The sequence below is a fragment of the Grammomys surdaster genome, unplaced genomic scaffold, assembly GCF_004785775.1.
Source record: "Grammomys surdaster isolate TR1022 unplaced genomic scaffold, NIH_TR_1.0 126185, whole genome shotgun sequence".
In the NCBI taxonomy this organism is placed as follows: domain Eukaryota; kingdom Metazoa; phylum Chordata; class Mammalia; order Rodentia; family Muridae; genus Grammomys; species Grammomys surdaster.
This window is the reverse complement of record NW_021620991.1, coordinates 3,389,322-3,412,752: the sequence shown is the minus strand read 5'-3', so window position 1 is coordinate 3,412,752 and position 23,431 is coordinate 3,389,322. Positions and strand designations below refer to the sequence as shown.

At 50.7% G+C, this 23,431-nt stretch overlaps 1 protein-coding gene across 4 annotated transcripts in view; it reads left to right on the top strand.

Annotated features, from left to right (window-relative positions):
* Positions 1–23,431, top strand: part of Acot7 (acyl-CoA thioesterase 7) — an 87,046-nt gene that overhangs the window by 35,196 nt on the left and 28,419 nt on the right. For all 4 annotated transcript variants that reach the window (XM_028757790.1, XM_028757789.1, XM_028757792.1 and 1 more), the window contains exons 4-6: positions 5,532–5,623; positions 11,914–12,028; positions 20,129–20,215. In XM_028757790.1, coding sequence (XP_028613623.1) covers positions 5,532–5,623; positions 11,914–12,028; positions 20,129–20,215 — 294 coding nt within the window. The remainder of the gene's footprint in view (positions 1–5,531; positions 5,624–11,913; positions 12,029–20,128; positions 20,216–23,431) is intronic.

The following is a 23,431-nucleotide window of genomic DNA, read 5'->3' as shown; positions in this document are numbered from 1 at the left end:
GAGTAAGGACCACAGTACAGCAGCACTGAGTAAGGACCACAGTACAGTGCTCTGGTTGACTTTTTGTTGCTGTGGTGAAACATGAACCAAAACTAACTTGGGGAAGAAAGGCTTTGTTTTGGGTTAGAAGCACAGCCATCACTGGGGAAGCCACACTGAAGCTGAGATGGCTGAGGAACGCTGTTTACAGGCTCCTACCTCATCGTGCTCAGCTGCCTGTCTTACACAGCCCAGGCCAACTGCCTAGGGATGGTACCTCCTGCATCAGTCAGCTGTTAAGAAATGTCTCCAAGACATGGTCACAGGCCAGTCTGATCGTGACAGTTCTTTAGTTGAGGTTTTCCTCTTCCCAGGTGACTCTAGGTTTGCATCAAATTGGCAGCTGAAGGCAATTGTAGCACGCAGCTTGTTCAGTGTGGAAAGCTGGCCATGCCCCGGGGCTGGCTTCCTCTCTGTATGACCACTTTGGTCCTCATGCACCCTGGGGCAGAGTCTTCACTACCTGTGTTTTAACAGTTTGCAGATGGAGCACCAGTGGGTTACAAAGCACACCTGAGCCCTCTCCAGCCAGAACAGGATTCCCAGCCTGCCCCCTCTCCTTCTTGAGACCACTTAGTCCGTAGCTGCCATTCCTGCCTCTGCATCCATCTGCTGTTCTAGACCATGGCTTGTATAACTTTGCAGAGGCTTCTGGACAAATCTGCCCCTGCCCATCTAGAAACCAGGTTGGGTGAGCCTTTGGTTCATCTGAATCTTTTCCTTGGCTATGTAACCATGGAAACCATTCTCTTCTTCCCCATTGGCGCTACAGGAGCATGGAGCTCCTTGTCATGAAGTGCTTATGTTTCTTTTATAACCTGCTGTTGGCTGGGAGGACAGGCCCTTTCACCCGACTCTGCCTGTGGTCCCATGTGCCTTGGCGGCTGGGCTGCTTCCTTCTTTCCTCCTTTCCCAGGTCCTCTGCAGTGGTGACCTCGTGGGGTGATGATGGCTGAGGGCTGACTAAGGGGCTCAGGTCTTCCTAAGCATACAGCTCCCCATCTGGAACATTCCAGTGACTTCATCAGGGATGGATTCAGGTGGGCTGTATGAGCCCAGCCACTGTGTACTGGGAGTGTGTGAGCCCAGCCACTGTGTACCGGGAGACTGTGGGGCCTCTGTTCTTGCTCCTCAGGCCCTTTGGCATTAGAGTGTCCTGAGGGGAAGAGAGGCCAGTGCTGTCTGTCTTATGGGCCTTCCTCTGCTGGGTCTGGCTATCTCCCCTGAGCACCCCATGGTCCTTGATCTTCATGCTTGTTTGAAACAAGCCAGTAGATCTTTTCACTGTGTGAGCCCTCTGAGTCAGAAACTGTACAGGGCCTGCCTTAAGAATGGATTCCCCCAGCCTGGTCTACAGAATGAGTTCCAGGACAGCCAGGACTACACAGAGAAACCCTGCCTCGAAAAAAACAAAACAAAACAAAACAACAACAACAAAAACAACAAAAAGAATGGATTCCTAAGGGTATATAGATGGCTCAGTGCTTAAAAGCACTGGCTACTCTTAACAGAGGACCTGGGTTTGATTCCTAGAATGCACATGGTGGCTCACATTTGTCTGTAACTCTAGTTCCAGGCTTTCTGATGCCCTCTTCTGGGCACCAGATGTATGCATGGTATACATACATGTGGGGAAAATTTAAAAAGGCCGCCACAGTGGCGCAAGCCCCAGAGGGGCTTCCACCGCGTGGCGGGTCCCACATTAGGGAAGAGGTCCTATGGTTCCAGCGGCCTGAGGGCCTTGGCAGCGGCAGGCCCCAGTAACACGAGGAAGTCCTTGGTTCCAAAAAGGTTTATTGTCATGGCGGATAATAGATGGATCTAGGCATACCCCCCAAAAACTCAGGGCAGTCCCGAGTTATATAGGGAGGGAGAAAGGGGGAGGATTGGGGGAGGATTTGGGGGAGGCATGTTTAATTTGCTCTGCCCTCTGGCCTTCATTAGTATGTAAATCCCTAGGGCCTGAGGCCTATAGCCTGGCCTATGTGACTCTATGGAGATGTGACTGCTTTTTAGGATCCTGGATGATGGGAGGGACCGAACTCCTGCCGGTTCTCGCGCAGAATTCCACGGAGAAACTCGGGGTTCTAGGCGCCTGCTCCACCATGACCCAGGATACCCTTATGCAGTCCCACACATACAGACATATATATCATACACATGCAATAAATTAAATTAAAAGAAAGCACATTTCTGCCTAATCTGTAACAACCAAAGCCTTAGCCCCCAGGAGCCCGAGGACCAGAGGGCACTGCTGGTGTGAGTCAGGAGAGGGGCAGTGCAAGAAGGTGTTGTAGAGTTTTTAGAATTGTGAGGATCTTGTATCCTCACAGCAGAGCAGCCCAGCCCACAGGTGGTGAGCCTGCCATAGGGCATAGACCTCCTGGTATCTCTCGTCACTGATCTGTGGACAGCTGGGTAGCCAATGAGAGAATGACTTGGCTATCTGGAAGAGCTTGGGTTCCAGGCTGTAGGACAAACACCCTTAGAGGGTTTAACCAAACCACATACTGTCTGAAGAAAGCCTTACTCAGAGGCCAGAAGAAAATACCAGAGTCTCTAGAGCTAGAATTCTAGATGGTTGGGAGCTGCCTGATGTGGGTCCTGGGGACTATTCTTGGGTCCTCTGGAAGAGCAGAAAATGTTCTCAACAGCTGAGCTTTCGGCACATAGACACACATGCACACACGGAAGTAAAAAGTAAGGGCCGCACCTTGGATCCTGGCTCTCAGGAGGCAGGAGCAGGTGGATCTGTGAGTGTGAGGCCAACCTGGTCTAGAGAATGAGTTTGTGGCTTCTTGTTAGGGCTACAAAGGGGGAAAATGGCTGCGGAGATAGTTTAGTAGTTGAGAGCACTGGCTGCTTTTCCACAGAACCTGGGTTCAAATCCTAGCACCTACATGTAGGCTCACTACCACCTCTAACTCCAGTTGTAGGGGATTTGATGTCTTCCTCTAGCCTTTGTGAACACCAAAAATGCATGTGTTGCACAGACATCCGTGCAGGCAAAATACTAATACACATAACAATAAATTGTTTTAAGTAAGAAAAATAAGTTTTAAAAGAAACACCTCAAGCAGCAGCCTAGCCTTTTGCCCTCACTCCAAAGTGACTCATTCCCTAGAGTTCCTTTCTGCCCTGAGGGCGAACACAGGGAGCACTGCCAAGGAGGTGGAGGGAGCACTGCCAAGGAGGTGGAGGGAGCACTGCCAGGGAGGTGGAGGGAGCACTGACAGGGAGGTGGAGGGAGCAATGCCAGGGAGGTGGAGGGAGCACTGCCAGGGAGGTGGAGGGAGCAGGCTTGAAGGGCAGAGGCAGTGCTGGCACTGTCGGGACAAGGATGGGTACTTTTCATGCTTAGTGTTCAGGGGAGGCAGGGCTTTGCAGCTTTTCTCAGTGGGGCCTGGCCGTTACCTCAGAGCCTCCTGCTTCTTCCTGTACCACAGATGGGGATAGTCTGGTCTCAGAACAGGAAGGGCTTAGAATCTTTCCATTGTCTTAGTTGTCTGACCCCAGAATCCATTGTTGTAGACTGGGCTGTGGTACTCTAGGGTTCTCCCTACCATTTCCTGGTCCATATGCCCACTGGAAGGTGAACTTCCGGCCATCTGAACCAACACCATGCTGACCACGTGCCCTGTCTGAACGGATGAGTTCTGGGACTCCGAGGCGAGGGGAGCTAGGTGCACACCCAGGGCTGCAGCCCGTGAGAAGGCTGAACTTGATTTTAGTGTGACCTCACTCAGGAGCACTCTGTATCTGGGCTGAGCTACAATCCAGAGTCAGCTGTGAGCACAAAGCTGGCCCACCACCCTTAAACCTCTGCTCATGCATCTCTCATACATCAGAGTATTGAACTTCCGGACATCATCGCTGTGTGCTGCTCTGGGACATAGCGGGGGCTAGTGAGGTCTGAAGATGATTGTGATGCACCAGTCCCAGCAATAGTCCCACTGAAGGGTGGAGATTACACAATTAGTGGTTTGCCTCGCTTTGCTTGCTCAGTGCTGCTCATTTAGGTTTAGCAGGCCACTTGGGTTTCCATGGAAACCAGCTCTTCATGCTGGCTCTGAGTCCAACAGGAAATCTTTATTCCCAAAAGCAGGTTGTCAGATTCACTCAGTCAAAGCATGGGGAAATGTTTTCCCATAGTGTCTGCCTGTGGTTCTTGGGCGTGGGAGCCCATAGCCTTGCCCTGGGGGTGTCACGTGTCTGAGTGGGACTGTGAGGACTGCCACTTTGGAATAGGAGAGCCCTGCAGGCTGTCTTTTAATACCCTCCTGTGGGAGGGCTTGACTGGGAGCCTGGGGCTGTGCCTGTTGTAACCTTAGGGAAGCCCTAGGTCTCTACTGGGAAGGTGCCTCAGAGGTAGCTGGTGGAAGCTTGCTTCTCTAGGGTGGCAGCGCCCACCTCTGCTGCTCCTGCCTCTTGCTGTCCTCTGCCCTGGAGTCTTTGATGTTGTCAGAACCGCCTTTTAAAGGTGGACTCACACATTTTCTGAAGTGACTGGAACTTGGAGAGCCCTGAGTATGTACTTAGGACATCACTAAGTTGCTTCAAAGCTCTTGGCCTCTCTGGGATTCTGGCTTCTTTTGGATAAGCAGGGGCATGGGCCCATGGACTGTGACACCGGAAGCCATGAGCCCTCAACCCAGAAAGGCCTTCCTGCCTTGGGAGCTTCATTCTGCTCCATGTCTGGACTCAGTGCTGCAAGTGAGTCTGAGCCCATTGCCCACATGGAAGAAACTCTGGGTTGGAGCTTTTATGTTACCTCATGGGACTGTGAGGGGGAGAAGAGGAGGAGAGGTGACTGGCCTGCCCACACTGGGCCTGAGGAGCTGACCCAGGCCTCTGTGCTTTGGGCGGTGGCTGGTGTTGCCTGTTCTGATACTTCAAGGCTTCCTCTGATCTTCAGTCTCCACAGTCCATGAATCTTGGTTGTGTGTGCCCCACAGGTTGCCTACCTGTAAGAATTCTTGCAGCATTTTGTCATCTGGAAAATTCATTCTAGTTTGAGCTGAGGGTGTCAAGTCTTGATGAGGCAATGGCAGTAGCTGCTGGTAGGGATTTAGGCCGGCTAGTGGCTTGGCCTGGCCTTATCAGCCCTTCTGCATCTAGCAGGTCCTTCTTCTGCCAGCAGATTCATAGCCACACCTGATTTCTATGAAGCTAGCCTCAGAGCTGAGTCAGTCAGAACCTGTACGCTGAAGCCTTCCCAATAGCCTCTGTGAGGGGAAAGCTACCACAGATGGAGTATTGGGATGGGGGTGCGCTGTCCTGGGCCCACACAGCTCCTCTGCACACATGGGAATCTGGTCCCATGCTTCCCTGATGATGACATCCTCAGGCCAGGAGGCTGGACAGGACCTTGGAGATTGGGGGCTAGAAGTAACAGTGCTTCAGCCCCGGCCTGCTCAGGGCTGGTTGTAGTACCTGCCAGTGTAGCCAAAGAGAGGTGTCACTCATGGGATTTTCTTTTTTCTTCTCTTAAGGTACCAAAAAGCTGACCAATAAGGCCACTTTGTGGTATGTGCCCCTGTCATTGAAGAATGTGGACAAGATCCTCGAGGTGCCTCCTATTGTGGTAAGATGATCCCTTCACTTGTGTCTTGGGGCAAATGCAGAAGCTAGGTCCCTCTGAGTTGTGGGAGGCCCATTTAGCCACAGGAGCAGCTAAAGGATCATCGGGTAGACTGCTGCGCTCAGGCCCCAGGCAGGCAGGGCCTCTCTGGATGGCTGAAGGCGCGTTGAGCTCAGGCCCTGAGGATACGCTCGTCTTGCAGGGCCTGGAACTCGTGGGGTGATTTTCAGCAGCCCATATCCCACACTAGGGCGCCCCTTTGCTACTTGTAGAGCAGGCAAAGCTGATGACAGACTTGGGAGAGCCAGGAGACTGCACGAGGCAAGCCACCCCGAAAGTCCCGGAGATCAGTATTGCACCTCAGCCGCTGGTGCACCTGTGTGAGGACTTGCTCTTATTGGCCCTGCTTTCTCCTCTGCTGGTATTTGCCTCCTGTCTGTCTAGTGTGAACGGAACCTTGGTAGGATGAGAAGAATCTGTGGTGTTTTTCTCTAGGGTGGGTCCTATTACCAGCAGGCTGTCTAGGGCAGTGCTGTGTGACAAAATTTTTGTTGGGAAGGTGTAACATATACATGACCCAGATAGGGGGTCCAAGACAGACCAAAGTTTGAATACCACCCAAGTCCAACTTGGTAAATCAGTGACTCTTATTGGGGTTACTTAGAGAAACAGAAATCACTTAGACAGCCGCATCACCAAAGCCCATCCTAGCATGGGTGATGGCTCACAGAAGCTGGGAACTTGGAGCACACTGCACAGCCTGTAGGTCACAGCTCTCAACAGGCTGGGGAGTGTCTTTTCCAAGTGACTGACGTAGTCTGTCTGGTGTCAGGGTCTCTGAGGGTCTGCTTTGCAGTTCAGCTTTACTTCCATTTTCTTGGCAGTTGGTCTGGTCTCAGAGTCTTCTCTGGGTCTGCTCTTCTGAGGGGGACATTTGGTGGTTAGTTTTATTGCTCGTCTGTCAGGAAGAGGGCCTAGTAAATCTAGTCAGTTTCAGGGACTTCCTTCTTGTTTAAAGAACATCTCTGTAGGATGGTATATTTCAGTATTAGAGGAAACTGTTGCACAACAGGCAGACCTTTGGATGTCTTGTTAGAGACTTCCCTTATCTGTGACAAGCTCCTCCCAAGTGTGCTGGTTGCCTTCATGTCTCCAAAGCTGGCTTTCTGTCATCTCTCTTGTCATGCTCAGTGCTGAGCCGGGCTTGGGTAGCTGGTCAGGGTGTGGTTGGATACATCTGTGATTTGATTTATGCTTTCTCCTGCTGTGTAGCCCAAGCTGGCTTTGAACTCACCATCTTCCTGTTTAGGCATGCCCCTCGCCCCCAGTGTGCTAGAGTTACAGGTGTGGACCACTACACCCAGCTACTACTTTATTTTTTATTATTACTCTTTAGTTAGTTAGGATGTTTTGGACTGGACAGCTTGAGGCAGGATCTCACACAGTCCAGGATGACCTCTAGAGATTGTTATGTGGCCCAGGATGACTTGAACTCCTGATCATCCTGTCTACACCTTCCAAGTACTGGGAACAGACCTTGATGGTAGCTTTAGGAATGTAATATAATTGTTTTTTAACAAGGCAGAGGGGCAGGGAAGATGGGAAGGCCTGCCAGAGCCATGTTTGCATGCTGGAGCTGGCTACAGTCCTTTCACTGTGTGTGTGTGTGTTTGTTGTTTTTGTTTTATTTTGTTTTTTAAGACAGGGTTTCTCTGTGTACCTTTGACAGGCCTGGAATTCGCTGTGTAGATCAGGCTAGCCTCAGATTCATTCAATTGGTATTTTTAAGAATACTTTGAAGACAGAGACCCTTCTCCATTTCTCATAAAGGGCAGCTCAGCTGTGCTGTGCTGTGCTGTGCTGTGCTGTGCTGTGCTGTGCTGTGCTGTGCTGTGCTGTGCTGTGCTGAGGGCTGAGGGCTGAGGGCTGAGGGCTGAGGGCTGAGGGCTGAGGGCTGAGGGCTGAGGGCTGAGGGCTGAGCTGGTGCTGGTCACCATGTTATCCTAAACCAGTGCCTCTTCACCTTTGGATCTCTTTGGGGATTGAATGACCCTTTCACAGGGTTGGCCTAAGACTACCAAAAACACAGATGTTTACATTATGATTTATCACAGTAGCAAAATTTCAGTTTTGAAGTAGCAACAAAATAATTTTACAGTTGAGGGTCACCACACATGAGAAGCTGTATGATTTATATTATATTATATTATATTATATTATATTATATTACATATATGGGTTGCAGCATTATAAAAGTTAAGAACCAGTGTGTTGCCGGGCGGTGGTGGCACACGCCTTTAATCCCAGCACTTGGGAGGCAGAGGTAGGAGGATTTCTGAGTTCGAGGCCAGCCTGGTCTATAGAGTGAGTTCCAGGACAGCCAGGGCTGCACAGAGAAACCCTGTCTCGAAAAAACAAAAACAAAACAAGAACCAGTGTGTTAAGCAACTCTCTACCTGTGAGCAAATCAGACACAGCCTAGGGCCAGGTATTGAGGCAGGTGGTCCACAGTCCTGCCTGTATTAGTGTCCTGAGACTGCTGTGACAAAATGTTAATAGTTTTGGGTAATTAAAAAACTAAAGACTAGTCATGGTAGTGCATACCTTTAATTTCAGTACCTGGGAGGCTGAGGCAAAAGGATCTTTGTGGATTTGAAGCCAGCCTGGTCTACATATAGAGTTATAGGACAGGCAGAGCTACACAGAGAGACCCAGTCTCTTCCTGTTTTGCTTGTCTTACCCACCTTCCCTTGACTGTGCCTTTGTATGGATTTAGAGAGACACCAATTGTAGAACTCAGGGTATCCCTTGCCTATTAACCCCATTCAACCTCAGTTTTGCCACTGCATTTACAAAATACACTTCCAGAAATGTCCCCATTCTGAGGTTCCAAGGTCCTCTCTCTTGATGAACCCTGTTCACGCCAGGCTCCTCAGGCTGGCACCCATCCTCCCTCATCCCCTTCCCTCTGACCTGTCCTGGGCTATGCTACTCCTCCTGTTTGCTGTTTGGGTGCTGACGGGGCTCAGAGTGCATGACAGTTATCTGCATGACAAAACACTAGAGCGCATGTGCACGCTCAGTGTCCTTGAAGTTCTCATCCAGGGCTCACAGGGCACCCCACGCAGCGGTCGATGTTCCTGTGAGTCTATAGCTGGTGGCCGTGGGCCCTTCAGAGACTTCCAGCCTGGGCACAAGGCTGCCCAACGCCTTTTCAGTTGTCCTGAAGTCTGGAGCCACTCAGGCTCCGGCCAACCTCATGATGATCCAGAAAGTCCTGACCTCAGGCATGGCACGGGCACGCTGCCCACTCTTAGCCCACTCTTGTGCAGTCAAGGGTGCACAGCATGTGCTGAGGAGTCCTGGAGCCTTTCTGTTGGCTTTTTGTGTTGGTGACACACAAGCACACGATGGCCTTCATAGAAGGTGTTGAAGCACCCGCCACGCTGAGGCTGAGGGGCTGAGGAAGGAAAGCACATGAAGTCCAGCTGTAACAGCTGCTGGTGTGATCCATGCCCCTTATCACAGATGCCAAGTACACACAGTGCTACCTGTCAGTTCACTGGGAATGTGGGCCCCTGTTTGCCATGGCAGGGCCAGCAGAGACCTTCCCTGACCTGGAAGTCCAGAGCTCCTCCTTTGCTATAGGAGTGTGTGTGCTTGAAAGCATGGGCATCCTTCTGCTAGCCTTTTACAGATAGAAACATTTATTCAACAAAGTGTCCTGCTATGTGCAGTACACATGCACGTGTGCACGCACGGGCTCAGCAGAGCACACATGCGCACATGTACACATGTGCACAGGTTAGTTACCAGTTAGTAGGGCTGCTTACTGTGGTCACTGTCACTTTAGAGTGTGACTTGCCCTTTTGTTTTGCCTTTTCCCTCAGCCTGACAGAGTGCAGTTTTTCCTATGATTATTAAAAGAAGTCAGCATGGTGGGTGTATCAGAGGCTTTTCTGGAGTGTTTTCAGTGTGCTTGCTTCAGAAGGCCCACAGGTCTGAGAATTTGGACTGAGCTGTCTGCTGCTTTGAATCAGCTGGGTCTCATAGGCCTTTGGGGTGGGGTGAATTGCCAGCTTTACATTAGAATATGCCAGCAGTTTGCCAGCATGTGAGGAAGCTGAGCCTGTTTGTGAGACTTTGGTTCAAAACTAGTCCCTCAGACTCCATGCATACCTGCATAGCTCAGACAAGCCTTCCAGGCACCATCAAGGATTGCTAGACCTAGCTGGGAGAGCTTGGCCCTTTATTAAGCAGCACATTTTTCCTCTGTTTTCTTTTAAGTTATGTGTATTACTTTGTATGTGTATAGGTATGAGCATGCATGCCATAGCATGTATGCAAGATCAGAGCACAGTCTGCAGGAGTCAGTCCTCTCCTTATTACCGCATGGGTCCAGCGATCAGACTCAGGTTATCGGGCTTGGCTGCAACTGCCTGTCCCTAGTGAGCCGTTTCTCTGCCGCCTTGGGTTTTTTTTTTTTTTTTTTTTTTTTTTTTTTTGGTAAACCCTTGTTCTGTAGTCCTGTCTTGTCTCCTATGAGCTAGGATTACGGGTGTGATACCACTGTGCTTGGCTTAAATTTTTGTCTTTTTTGAGATTCTCTTTTTATTTTGTGTGTATGAGTGTTTGCCTGAATGTGTGTTTGTGCTCCCTGTGTGTGAAGTGCTTTGTACAGGCTAGAAGAGTGTGTGGGATCACCTGAGACTGGACTTACAGATGGTTGTGAGCCAGTGTGTGGGTGCTGGGTCCCCCGCAAGAGCAGCTGGTGCTCATATCCTCTGAGCCAGCCCTCCAGCCAGTGCTCAGCCTTGTTGCTTTTATAGCATTGTGGGTGGAAACCAGCACTTTGTGCTACTGGGCAAGTGTTGTGCCACTGAGCTAAAAGCTAAAGTCCCCACAGGGTGTGTCTTGAGGCTGTTGGAATTCGGCCCCCAGTGTGAGGTAGAGCAAGGACGAGTTCAGATACTGCTCTTGCCATGGAACGCTAGCCTGGGCATCAGGTGCTAGGCAGCTAGCAGAGAGGAAGGCTGAGAACCTTCTGGAGGGTCAGCCACTCCTTGCACTGGGACTTGGTTCGTTTGTTTTGAACACACCTCTCTGTTTCTTCCTGTACTCTAGTTGACAGGGATGGGTAGTTAATCCCCAGAATGGTGCTCAGACCTGCTCCTCTGTGAAGCTAAGCCTGGAGCAAGAGCACAGCATCAGAAAGGAAGTCTAAAGCTGCCTTAAAATTTGAATTTGCCTTGGTCAAATTCAAAGAGAATTTATGGTCAGAGGGGCTTTGACAGGTAGGGAGGGGCCTGAGGACTGTGCCAGCAATGCAGGCTCAGTGAGACAGCAGCAGGGGAGACTGACTACGGGAGAATGGCTAGGCAGTAGTGGGTGAGGAGGGCTGGTCTGAGGAGAGAGGGGCTGCCTCTGCTGGCTTGGGACAGGTGGCTTCTGGGGGTGGGCAGGGAGTAGACTTAGATCATACCTTAGGCTGGCACTCAGGACAGTAAGCCCCTCCTAGGATCCCAGGCAGGAAGTGAGGGGGCAGGGTATGTACCCATCATGGCCAGGATTGACAGTTTTCAGCTTATATAATAGATTTTTTTTTTTGTATTTTCTCATTTTGAGTTTTCAAAACAGAGTTTTTCTGTGTAGCCTTGACTGTCCTGGAACTCACTTTGTAGACCAGGCTGGCCTTGAATTCAGAGACACCCCTGCCTCTGTCTCTTGAGAGTTGAGATTAAAGGTGTTCAGTATAATAGGTTTTATATTTACTCTTCCTTGGCTAGAACTCCTGTGCTTGATCAGGAGAGCTTGGGCTCTGTTTTAGGCCAGGCTGCCTGGCTGTGCAAAGTTGACTGGCTGGTGCTCTGCAAAGACGCAGAGGTGGTTGTGCCTGTGGTCCTGGGACTCTGCAGCTTCCTGTTGAGGGGAAGGTCAGAAGCCAAGTGCAGAGATGACCGAGGCTTGTCAGAGCGGCACCGTCATAGCAGAGGGTCAGTCACATGGGCTGTGCTGCAGTCAAGTAATGCATGAGGGTTTGTCTCAGCTCCCCTGCCCAGTGAGAGGATGGGTTATGTGTCTGGAGGAATAGAAATCTGTCCACCAGGTTGTCTCTGGTGAGGGGCACACCCTGAAACTTTGATCTATGCTGTGTTCTTGTCATGTGGTGGTCATGTGATCAGAAGAGAGGGGCATTTACAAGATGCTAGAAGGGAGGCTGTGGCCGGACCTAGGATGTGGACGAGAGCTCTGTCTCACTGTACCTGACCCTCTGTCTGGCTTCCTTCCCACAGTATTTACGGCAGGAACAGGAGGAGGAGGGTCGGAAACGCTACGAAGCTCAGAAGCTGGAACGCATGGAGACCAAGTGGAGGAACGGCGACATCGTCCAGCCTGTCCTGAACCCAGGTGAAAGCACCACTGGGGTTCCTCAGCCCACCTCACAGGCCACAGAAGCACCAGTCATGCTGTACTCTGGTTCTTGGGTGTGGAATTCCTTCCTGGAGCCAGGCTTTGTCCCTTGTCCTACCCTAAGCCAGGCAGACCTCTTTCTTAATACAGCTAGCAAGGGACCTCCTGAGAGTCTGGCACGCCAGCTCCTTCATGGTCTCCCCAGCAGGCCTCTTGCCTCTGTTGCTAGTGTTTGTTCTTGTTGACACTCTTGAGTTTGCTTAGGAACTTGTGTTTGATAGAATGCTCATTTCTTTAGAAAAGGCCTGTGATCAAGAGATGACCCCAGATTTAAGCGCTATTTCTTCACAGGCTCCTATAAGTAGACCTCTGCCTCCTCTGAGTAGCTCTGTCATCCTCACCACACAAGCGACAGGCCTCAGCAAGCCTTGTGGGATTGTTCCTCCCCTTCCTCTGTCCCCTGCCAGGCTGGTTCATGTTATTATGCCACGTCTGCAAAAGACCACATAGAGCCTCCTCAGGTTCGTTGATGCCAGTTAGGGCAGGGTCTTGGCAGGTCTGACCCCAGGAACTTGGTGAGGGATTGGAGGTAGGCCCATTTTTAGAGGGGCTCCAGCACCCTTACACGTATAGTCACCACAATTTAACAGTATTATGAATTCTTTCTAGAATGTACTGTGAGTGTTTCCACCTGCTGGAAATGGCGTGGGCTCAGGAGCTCTGTACTAGGCTCCATGATATGATGTCCCTCAGCAGAGGGCTTCCTGGCCCCCAGGGCCTGGGCCCCGGGTGAGTGGAAGCCTGTCTCTTACTTGCCTCTCTCAGTCCATGTGGCCTGGCACACTCTGTGCTGCTGCTGTGCACAGGGTGTCCCACCCAGTGTCTGCCCAAGTGCCCAGTGTTTGTTTCCCTTCCTCAGTTTACCAGAATTGAAGCTTTTGTCATCTGAGGCTAGTGGACTATGCAGGTTATCAAAGCTTGATTGTTTGTTGGGCTATCACCCCCCCCCCATCTGCTTTTAACAGAAAAGAATGAGAGGGATGGGAGAGAAAGAAAAAGTCTGAGTTGTGCATGGTGGTATATGATTGTACAGCGAGGCAGAGCTCAGCGACTTTAGTCTAGCCTGGACTTCTAGAAAGACGCCACATCAAAAAAAGCAAAGACCTCAGTTCCCTTCTCTGGTCCTGAGAACCACACGGCTAGACATGCTCTTACATACTCTGTGCTGTCAGCCAGTCTAACTTACTTCCTCCTGAGGTTGCTGGCTGTGCCTGGCCTCTCCTGACTAATGTGATACTTAGTTGTTCTCATGGTCCGTTGCTTTTTGGTGACAGTGATTGAAGTCGGCATGGTGAACTCACAGCTTTCTGATGGAGTTTTACATGTTAGTTTCGTTTGTCTGTATCTTGAAAAAACCCCATCTTCCTCGGCTGATTGGACTTGACACACAGCTCGGAGACGTGCGGAGCGGAGTCACCGTTCCCAGTCAGTACTCTTCCTTCAGTGCTCCTTCGCCTGTGAGGCTTGAGCCCAGAGCCTTGTGCATGCTAGGCAAGTGTTCTGCCGTCAAGCCGTCTTCCTAGACACTGTGGTTCTGACTTCAGTTTTTCGGCTGACCCATCCTTGTTCTTGTGGGTCCCTGTGCCCATCCTCCTGCCTGTGTGCTGGGCTTTCCTGGGTGACTGGGCTGGTAGGGTGCTATGTCTACAGGGAGCAGATATTGTGGACAAGGTTTGTGTCTTTCCAAAATGTAGCTGTTGTGTGACCTTTCCTGGGGAGATGTGAGCAAGCATCTCACCCCAGACAGCAGCAGTGACAGAAGGAGAGAATCATCTCACCTACAGGAGCATGAAGAGCTGCACCACCCCTCCCCAGCAACTGTTAAACCACTTATATACCCTGGCAGGCAGGGGTGTGCACATCCCCTCTGGAGAAGTCCTGTGACTAGGGAATGTTGTGATCAGGGGTTTGATGTGTGTGATCGATCAGCACTGCTTTTACTTCAGGATTGCAGAGGCCATGGTGAGCTTGGAGGACAGAGCCCTGCAGTGTAGCTGGGCCTCCCTTCGCCTCCCCCACTGCGTTCACCTTTTGACCTCACCCCCACCCACTCCTGCAAGTAGAACCTGGGCTCAGACAATGTTGCCTAGCAACCTCTGGGCCTCCTGTCTTTCTGGTAGAATTATCAGTCTTCAGGGAGTCTGATAATTCTTCAGAAGCCAGCTTTCTGTGTATTTTCTGAGGAGAGGAAACAGTTACTTTCAGGCTGCCAGGTTCATGACCATGAGCTGCTCAGCTTCAGCGCCATGAGGACTCTGCCCACAAGACCCTGTTCCCAGGTCTCCTGGGTTTATGATGCAATCAACATTACCTCAGACATGACCAAGTGCTTGTCTTCACTGGTCCTTGAACTACTGTTCACTTCCCTGGCTATCCCAGGCAGAGCAGCAGGGGGGCCTTGGCAGACCACCAAGCTCCTGGTCCTACACTGAGATCTGCCTTCCAGAGTCAACAGTACCCAGGCAAATCTGCCCTAGAGCCACCCCTGGAGGGCAAGAACTGGCCAACCTGGCTATTGGACCTCTCTGATGTCCGTGACCATCCAGCTTGACCATGATCCTGGTTCCTTCAACACTAGACTTGGGGGAACATGGTATGGAAAGACAGAGGGAAGGTTCTGGGTTTTCTTGGGTTTCAGTCCTAGTCTTCTGGATGGCTAATTCTCAGTTGTCTTGAGGGGAACAGACAAGGCAGTCACTGAGCCACAGGCTTCCCGGGTGAAGGAGTGGCTTGATGTTCTTGGGGCAGGGCAGTGGCTCCTGGCAGGTGGACAGGTGCTGAGAGGGCAGTGTGTCTAGAGCCTACAATACCTTGCCTGTTGCTTCCCCGGGAGCTTTGCTAGGGGTCCCCACAGTAAATGGAAACTTCCAGTTTAAAGCGCAAGGTCCTAGTAACTACTGCAGCAGGGAAACCCAGCATGTTAGTGTATAAGTAGAGGTGCAGTTCCTGCTGAGGCAGACTATAAATCACATTTGCCTAAGGGTGGAGACGGGGTACTCAAGTTCCTCTGTTCCTATAGCTTTGTATATATTTACACATACAAAACAATCAATCATGTGCGTGTGCATGTGTGCGCGTGTGTGATGTCTTCCTTGGCATCCATGGAGGGTGGGTTCCAGAATCCGAAGGTGCACAAGTCTCATGTCTGAGGAGAGTGGGGCTTGCATACAACCTAACACACTAACCGATGGAGCCTACACATGCAGAGCCTCCTGCGTGTGTGAATTCTCTTCATTCTACTACCTCATGTATGTAAATGTTGTTAGGTGGTTGTTAACCTGTCCCCTCTCTATATGTGCAGTACAGTGCATGCTCCATTCCTCCCAGCTCTTTGCGGACAGGCTCTTACTAGATAGCTCAGGCAGTCCTTGAATCAGTGTCCTCTTCTGAGGAGTGTGGAGTCAGGCAAGCATGGTCAGCTATGTCCATAGGACAGGGAGAGGACAGACCTGACAGCTGCTCGATCTGCTCATTCTGTCTTCTGTGCACAGCATCTTCATGTCAGCGTCTCTGCACATGGAGAATGCCTCTCTCAAGGGCATTCTCATGGTCCTGTCCAGCCTTGGTGCTGTGGACCTCTCTGGTGTTTGCGTGCAGTACCTCACGGTCCTGTGTGGGGTGCACTGGGAATATGGGTTCTGTGCTTGACCAAACACATGACTGTGGCTGATGGCGGAACAGAGCTATGTGCTAGGCACCTGAGCTCCACTGAGCCACACAGTGGTGAGCCCTTCAGTGTGTCAGGCCAAGGCCATGAGGAGGGACTCTGTTTCTTCTCTTGCAAAAGTTCCTGCTGCAGTCTGGAAGCTTCTTCCTTGACCATTGTTGATGTTGACATCATTTGCAGCAGACACAGGAAAAGGGGGCTCACTTGTTTGTCTGAGTGTGAGACTTGACCAGTCGGAAGCTTCTTCAGCCCCTTGTGGATCCCATCAGTTCCCAGGACAGTGACCACACCTGAAGTTCTTCTCAGGCCTGTGCATTTTCTTCTTCCTCCTCCCGCTCCACTGCTCCTCCCTGAACACTCATGGGAGAGAACATGACATCACAGGGTTCTTGATTCAGAGCTGAGCTCTGACAGGCTTTTGCTCTCAAGTTTCCCCTCAGCTCCAGGTCTGGAAGCAGGAAGCTGTATCTGATTTTTGATTCCCCAGGTGTCTGAACTCTGCTTGCTCCAGGTTCTGCTAACAGACTGGCTGCTGTTTTCTGGAGCTTGTCTTTTGCCTGGTCTGCCTGCCCAGGGGCGGTGAGAGTACAGGTCTCACTCTGGCCTGCCTCTATTCAGCCTTTTTCCTTGGGACCATGACTCAGGGAAATGCCGTTTAGACATGTTGTGCGCCCTGCCTCTCATACTGGTGTGATGGTAGCATCGCTTTGGCATCTACAAAGAAAGGTTTTCACCTGGGCAGCACCTCACTTCTGGTACTGGTGTTTGTAGCAGACCTCTGTCACATGTTCCCTATGTCACTTAGAATGTAGAATGTGGGGGACTTAGTAGTGGCTGTGTTAGACTCAACTGCCCAAAGAAGGAAGTGCCCCCCTCTGGAGCTGTGAATCAGGTAGAAGAAAAGTAGACATCACCAGACCCACAGAGCCCAGGGAGTTAGTTACGGCATGTGAAGGAGGAAGCCAGATACTCTGTCGCTTCTGCTCTCTGAAAGCCTGTGCTAAGACTCTGAGAACACAGGAGCCAGTAGTGTGGTGTAACCAGTGTTCTTAGACAGTTCAGCATGACAGTGGGACATCTCTGTGACCTGGGAGCTGCAGGTCCTCTCCGTGCTGTGCAAGCAAGTAGATTTCCATGTGAGAGAGGTGGGGGGGGAGCAAAGCAGTGGCTTGGGTGCTAGTGAACTTGTCTAGTGTGTGTGAGGTTCTGGGTTTGATCCTCAGCACCACACAGGTTGGGCATGCTGGCTCCTGCCTGTAATTGAAGCAAAAGCCCAGGGTGGGTCACAGATGCAGGCTGAGATGGAGACTTCTCCAGGACACATAAGGCCCTTCTATCAGAAGAAATAAAATCAAGCTGGATGTAGTGAATTCCAGCCTGGCCGGGGTACAGAGTGAGACATAGACATAAAATATAGTAAAGCAGTCAGCATGAAAACATTTCTGTAAAAGAATTTAGTGTGTGTGTGCATGCACGCGCACACATGTGTCTGTGTCTGTCTGTGTGTGTGCATGCACGTGCACACTGTGTCTGTGTCTGTCTGTGTGTGTGTATGCATGCACACACATGTGTCTGTGTCTGTGTGTGTGTATGCATGCACTCATGGGCATGTGAGTAGGCACAGCCATGCCATTGCTTGCCTGTAGAAGTTGACTACAACTTGTGGGAGTCGGGTCTCTTCTTTGACCATGCAGATCTTTATAAGTTTGGTTCAGTTTTTCCTCCCAGCCCCATGCTTCCAGAAATAAGACTTAGAATCAAAATGTATTGACAGATACCTTGGCCATACAGCTAGGCTCTTCTCTGGCTAGCTATGACTTAATCTATGTATTCTATTCTCCATTCTGCCGTGTGACTGGTTACCTGTGCTCAGATACTATGCATCTGCCCTCCCCCAGGCAAACATCCCTTGCCTGGCACTATCTCAGAATCCTTTCTGCTCCCAGGATGTTCCACCTCCTATTTCCTGCCTAAGCCATAGGCCATCAGATTTATTATTGACAGATGCTACATCCATACAGACACAAGATAGCCTCTCTACATGGATCCAGGGATTGAACTCAGGTCATTGAAGTTGAATGCAAGGGCCTTTACATTGAGCTGTCCTGTTGAGCTGATTGTGTAGGAAGGGTTTTTGCATGATTTTTCAATTGTTTTTCTGTGTGTTAAGGAATCAAACCCGAGCCTTGAGCATGCTGAGTAAGCATGCTGCCACCAAGCTGTCCCCCAGCACTAGGTTTGATGTTTACAAACTATTCTTCTGATGGTCACCACATGCAGGTCTCTTAGCTGACAAAGCAGGCCTGAGACTGGCCAGATTAGAAGTCCTGAGTGTCCAGTCACGCTCCAGAGAGCTTGTATCCGTGTCATTATAAGGCGGCCGAGTGGACTGTTTAGTGTCCTGGCCTCCTTGTCTTGGCCTGCGTCCATCTCAGTGACAGCCAGAGGGAAGCCCAGCGTTCAGGGTTGTTGTGACCCTTGGACTATGAAGGAACTTTGGGGCTTCGCTGTCCACCCAGCCTCCCACACAGATGGTGAGTGTGACTGCTCATCTCGGCAGAGGATTCCAGTATGTGGGCTCCACTGCTTATCCCTCACTTGCAGGGGAAACCAGAAGCCAGGCAGAGCTGCGAGGCCGGAGGAGCCCTGAACAGCCAGGGTCCTGGTCATCATAGAGTTTAGTTTTGTGTCCCATGTACCTTTCAAAGGATAAAGAAGATGGCCTGAGCCCAGAGCCATCTTGGTGATCCTAGTTTCTGGGGGGTGACACTGAAGAGACAGGAAATAGGTGAGACTCTCTTCCATCTGGTCACAGTCACAGGTCGCCTCAGCTAACTATAGTCTACTGGCCATTGGGGGCCATACCAGGGCCCCTTGCCTTTGTTAGTGGCAAATGCATGCGTTAAGGACCCTCACTTGTCACCAGACAGTCTCACACAGTGGCCGTAATGAAGTTCTGTGGAGCATCTTAAGACCAGACATCATACTAAAAGTTAAGAGTGCCTCTCACGGTGGCTCTGGTGATGGTCTCATGGCTCTCGTCTGCTGTGGTCCCAGCAACCTAGGCTCCTTATGTGAGAGTTCTGAGCTGTCTCAAGCCAGATGCTTCTGAGTTGAGTGTTTAAGCCCTCCCTCATCCCCTAGTTTTCTGGCTCTCTGGATGCCTGGTGGCTTCAGGCACCTGGCTTTAGTTTCAAGTCCATGTGGCATATGTTTGCTTGCTCAAGCTGTACAGGACCCAGCCTAGTGGGTAACCAGCAGAGACCAATGTCTCTCATCTGGAGCTTAAGTCACAGTCACTGTTAGCAGTGGTTTGATAGCTTGTGGATGTTGGCCTCCCTGTCTCGTCAGATGTAGTTTCTTTCATACCCTCTTAGAAGGATGCTGGTGGTTTTGATCGGGTTACACCTGATTAGCTTTGTTCTAACTTGGCCACATCTTTAAAGCTCTATCGCTGTATAGTATTGTGTTATAAGAAAGTAGGAATTGTGGATGAGCACATTCACCTGGAAACAGGAAGGACCATCCAAGTCTCAGGTGACAGCTGACACTCAGGAGACCCAAGGCCTCTGGGTCAAGGCCACCCCTCATGCCACCACCTCTTTGCTGCTGAGGAATACTGTTTAAGGCCAGACATCCCTGTTACTTGGCCCTGGCCCAGCCGTTCCTTCAAGATCCAGGGCAGGAGTAAATGACCCTCACTCCCTCACTGAGCCAGCATGCAGTGGACGAGGGGCTTATCCAAAACCAAAGCGTTTGGCAGGGTGTGCACGCTGGAGTGGATCTCACCTGAGGCTCTGCCTACACTTGCTGAGGAGAGGGAGCCTGGAGGGATGCTGTCTGCCTCCAGGGACAGAATGTGTGTCCTGTGCTTTAAGTGAAACTACAGTCTACAGCAGCCTGAGTGACTGGCGCTCTGCTCAGGAGTCTCCTCTTCTTGGAAGGTTTGCACTGACAGAGACATGCAGAGGGGAGGGGTGGTCAGAGGGAGATCAGCCCAGACACCTGTCAAACCTGAGACTTCCTGGGCCAGTTCGGTACAGAAACACTGCCATTGCTTTTGTGTTGTTGGAAAGCAAAGTAGCTGGATGATGACATCAGCGGAGGACCAGAGATAACCCTGGAACCTTCCAGCCAAGGGATGTAATGACTGCCACGGACAGGTTCTAGTTGGCACACTACCCAGAATGCACTGGGACTCTGATAGGGGCTGCTCAGTACTTCTGAGACTTCTGTTCTCTTCAGAGAAACTTGTCTAAGTGACACTGCAGGTAAACACTTCTGATGACACAGAATTCTGGGCAGTGGTGTCCTTGCTACTGTTGGGCTGTGTAACAACTGCGCTCTCTCTTTCTCCCTTGTTTTTCTAGAGCCAAACACGGTGAGCTACAGCCAGTCCAGCCTGATCCACCTGGTGGGGCCCTCGGATTGCACCCTTCATGGCTTCGTGCACGGAGGTAGGGATAAAGTTGCTCTGGCCACTGCTTCATCATTTGCCTGCCCTGAGCAGCCCCCAAGAGGCTGTTTCCCTGCCATCTTCCCTTGCCTGCCCTGAGCGTCCCCCAGGAGGCCATGCTGCTTACTGACCTAGTTTAGACTTTCATGTCTGGTGAAGTATAAATTTAAACTTTTAAGAGGTTGCATAAGAAATTACTGAAATACCATTGGTGTCTGTTTTTAAACTGGAAATGAAAGTTGGATGAATGAGGACGTTCTAACCAAAGGTCACATTGAACCCTGGGATCTCACTGTCAGGTGTCAGGGGTAGGGCCTTACAGAGCCCAGGAGAATGCCCTGTAGCCCACTGTCAGCTCCTATTTTAAAATGTTTTTTCCAGATAATCGTCTTTACTGTTTTGAGTTATTGAAGATCTGGCCTCTAGTAGCATAGGCCTTAACCATCCTGGCCAGGACCCTGCTGTAAAACCGAGGGCTTGGCCATTGACCCCTGGAGACACTTTCACTTTAATAACGTGTGATGCTTTCTCTGTGATGTGAGACAGATATGAGGAGCACATCAGGTCCTCAAGTGGACAGCGTCGTTTTGGATGAAAGTAAAGTAAACCTTAAAAATGAGTTAAGGGGGCCCAGAGAGATGGCTCAGCTGTTAAGAGCACTGACTGCTCTTTCAGAGGTCCTGAGTTCAATTCCCAGCAACACCATGGTGGCTCACAACCATCTGTAATGGGATCCGATGCCCTCTTTTGGTGTGTCTTAAGACAGCTACAGTGTACTCATATACATAAAATAAATAAGTAAATCTTTAAAAAAAATGATTCAAGGGTTAGAGAGACGGCGCAGAGGGTGTTTGTTTTGCAAGCATGTTGAACTGCCTGGATTCCCAGCACCTCAAGATGCTGAGATGGGAAAATTTCTCAAGGCTGCCTGGGCAGCATCGAGATCCTGGCTCCAGAACCGCCATAAATAGATCTGATTTAAAGAAAGATGCCAGGCAAAGGCAACAGAGTGGTGCAGATGACAGCACAAGTTGGGAGGTGACATGCGGTGTCAGGGTTTGGGCACATCTGCTCCTTGGTCTGGGCATACCTGGTGCTTTTGTACAGTACTGGCCTGTCTGCCCTCAGTTCTCGTCCCAGAATGTGACTTCCCACTCGCTCTGTAGATGGCACCTGAGCTGAGAGTTCTGCTTCCCGCTTACTCTCCTCAGAAGGCTCCTGTGCGTTTTCTCCCCAGCTCTGGTGGCTTCTCTGTAGGTTTATGTTGATGTTTCTACCGGGATTGCTCAAGAATGGGGACCAGATTTTATCTTTGCCTTGGTCAAAGCACCCCACACAGCGAAATACAGCTTACTTTTGAGATGAAGGGTAGCAGGTCCTTGGCCTGCCAGAGTCAGAGTGGCCTCTGCCTTGAGAGGGGTTTTAAGGCTTGTTTCTAGTTCTAACCAGTTCCGTTTCACGTGGTTCTGTTTTCAGCATCATGGTTGTTTCCCTGATTCACTGAGTGCTGTCTGCATGCACTTTTGGTTGACAAAGGTCCCACCCAGGGGAAGTTAGTTCTACTTTATAGTGATCAGTACTTTCCAGGCCTGTGACAGTCTCTCTCTCCACCCTGAGAGCAGCTGTGTCCTTGTCCATATCCCCACATCCCTCCCCCACTGGCCTCAAGTCCCAGGTAGACAGCAGCCCTTCCTGTCCTCTGAGCACAGCCGTCCCGAGCCCAGACTTCTCCGCATAGCTCTGTTTGTGTGACACTGAAATTGTGTGCTGTGGCGTAGGCTTGTTTGGTCTGCATACTAGAGTTTCCCACCACAACTAGCAATCCCGTCGTACTGTCTCCTGGGTGAAAGGACACATCCTGAGTGGGTCGTCTTGGCTTTGCCTGCGAGAGGCACCAGCAAGAGTAAAGGAGTGAAGAGTTCCTGGAAAGCCCTTGAGAGAGCAAACTTGCTCACAGAGAGTAATCTGTCCTGTGATCTAGGCTCGACTTTTTTTTTTTTTTTTTTTTTTTTTTTTTGTTTTTCAAGACAGGGTTTCTCTGTGTAGCCCTGGCTGTCCTGGAACTCACTCTGTAGACCAGGCTAGCCTCGAACTCTCGAACTCAGAGATCCGCCTGCCTCTGCCTCCCAAGTGCTGGGATTAAAGGCATGCGCCACCACTGCCCGGCTAGGCTCGACTTTTAATGCATGAGTAGGAAGAGTTTACAGAAGCTGCATGATGCTTGATGCCATTTTCTTAGGAGTTCTACTTTGGGCGTGATTTATAAATATGCCTCCTAATTTTTACTGACCCCGACATCTGCATGCCTGTCGGTTCACCTGCAGTGGGTGACAAATAACACCAGCGGCTGCTACTCCACGTGCTTCCCTGTAGAGCATCATCAGCGGGGGTCTAAATCGCTTGAGTCCGTCTTAACCAAACTGGAAGGCTGCCAGTCACATGGGGGCCGGGGTGGGGAGTCTGGACAAGTATGACTGATGCCCCAGTCCCTGGTTCTGTGATGCAGTACTTTGGAACGGTGCTGATTGGGTCATTCAGATGCTGGCTGAGCTTGGCCCTGCTGATGACAGGGCTGTGGAAGGTGCAAAGTAAAGGGCTGTTGGAGATGACCATTTTCCCCTCCAAGAGGGAGCTCTCTGAGTTGAGGTGCTGGTATGGCAGGACACAGGGAACTGTGGCTTCTGCCTCCTTAGGAACCCCACGTGAACCCTCTCGTGGCCCTTCATGTCCTGGAAGTGCCATTGTCACCCTGGGAAGGACCCATTTCCTTTCCTTCCTTCACCCGTCCCCTCCCGCTTGCATTGTAGCTTCCTGGGGTGATTGATAGCTATTGGGATCAGAGTACAAGTGAGGATTCTGAAGACCCCATTCACTCACGGGGATCCTAGAGGAAATGTCAGTCTCAAATTCCAAGGCTCTGGCCTTTGTGTTGATGCTTTATTTCTTGAAGTTCATTATTTTGAGCCTAAAGCATAACAAAGGTCACTACCTCTTGCCCTTCCTCCCCTCCTCCCCTCCTCTTGTAGTTACTTTAAATACTGCTTCTGTGCCTCTAAACTTGAGAAGTGTCTCGCCGTCCTAACGTATAAGATCAGACTGTGGCTACAGGAAAGGATCTCACTTGCACCAGGAGGACTCAGTTGCCTTCTGGGTAAGGTGGTTTCCACAGCACTCACAATTGCCTGGCAGTCTGTGGTCTGATCGTTGCCCTGGGCCA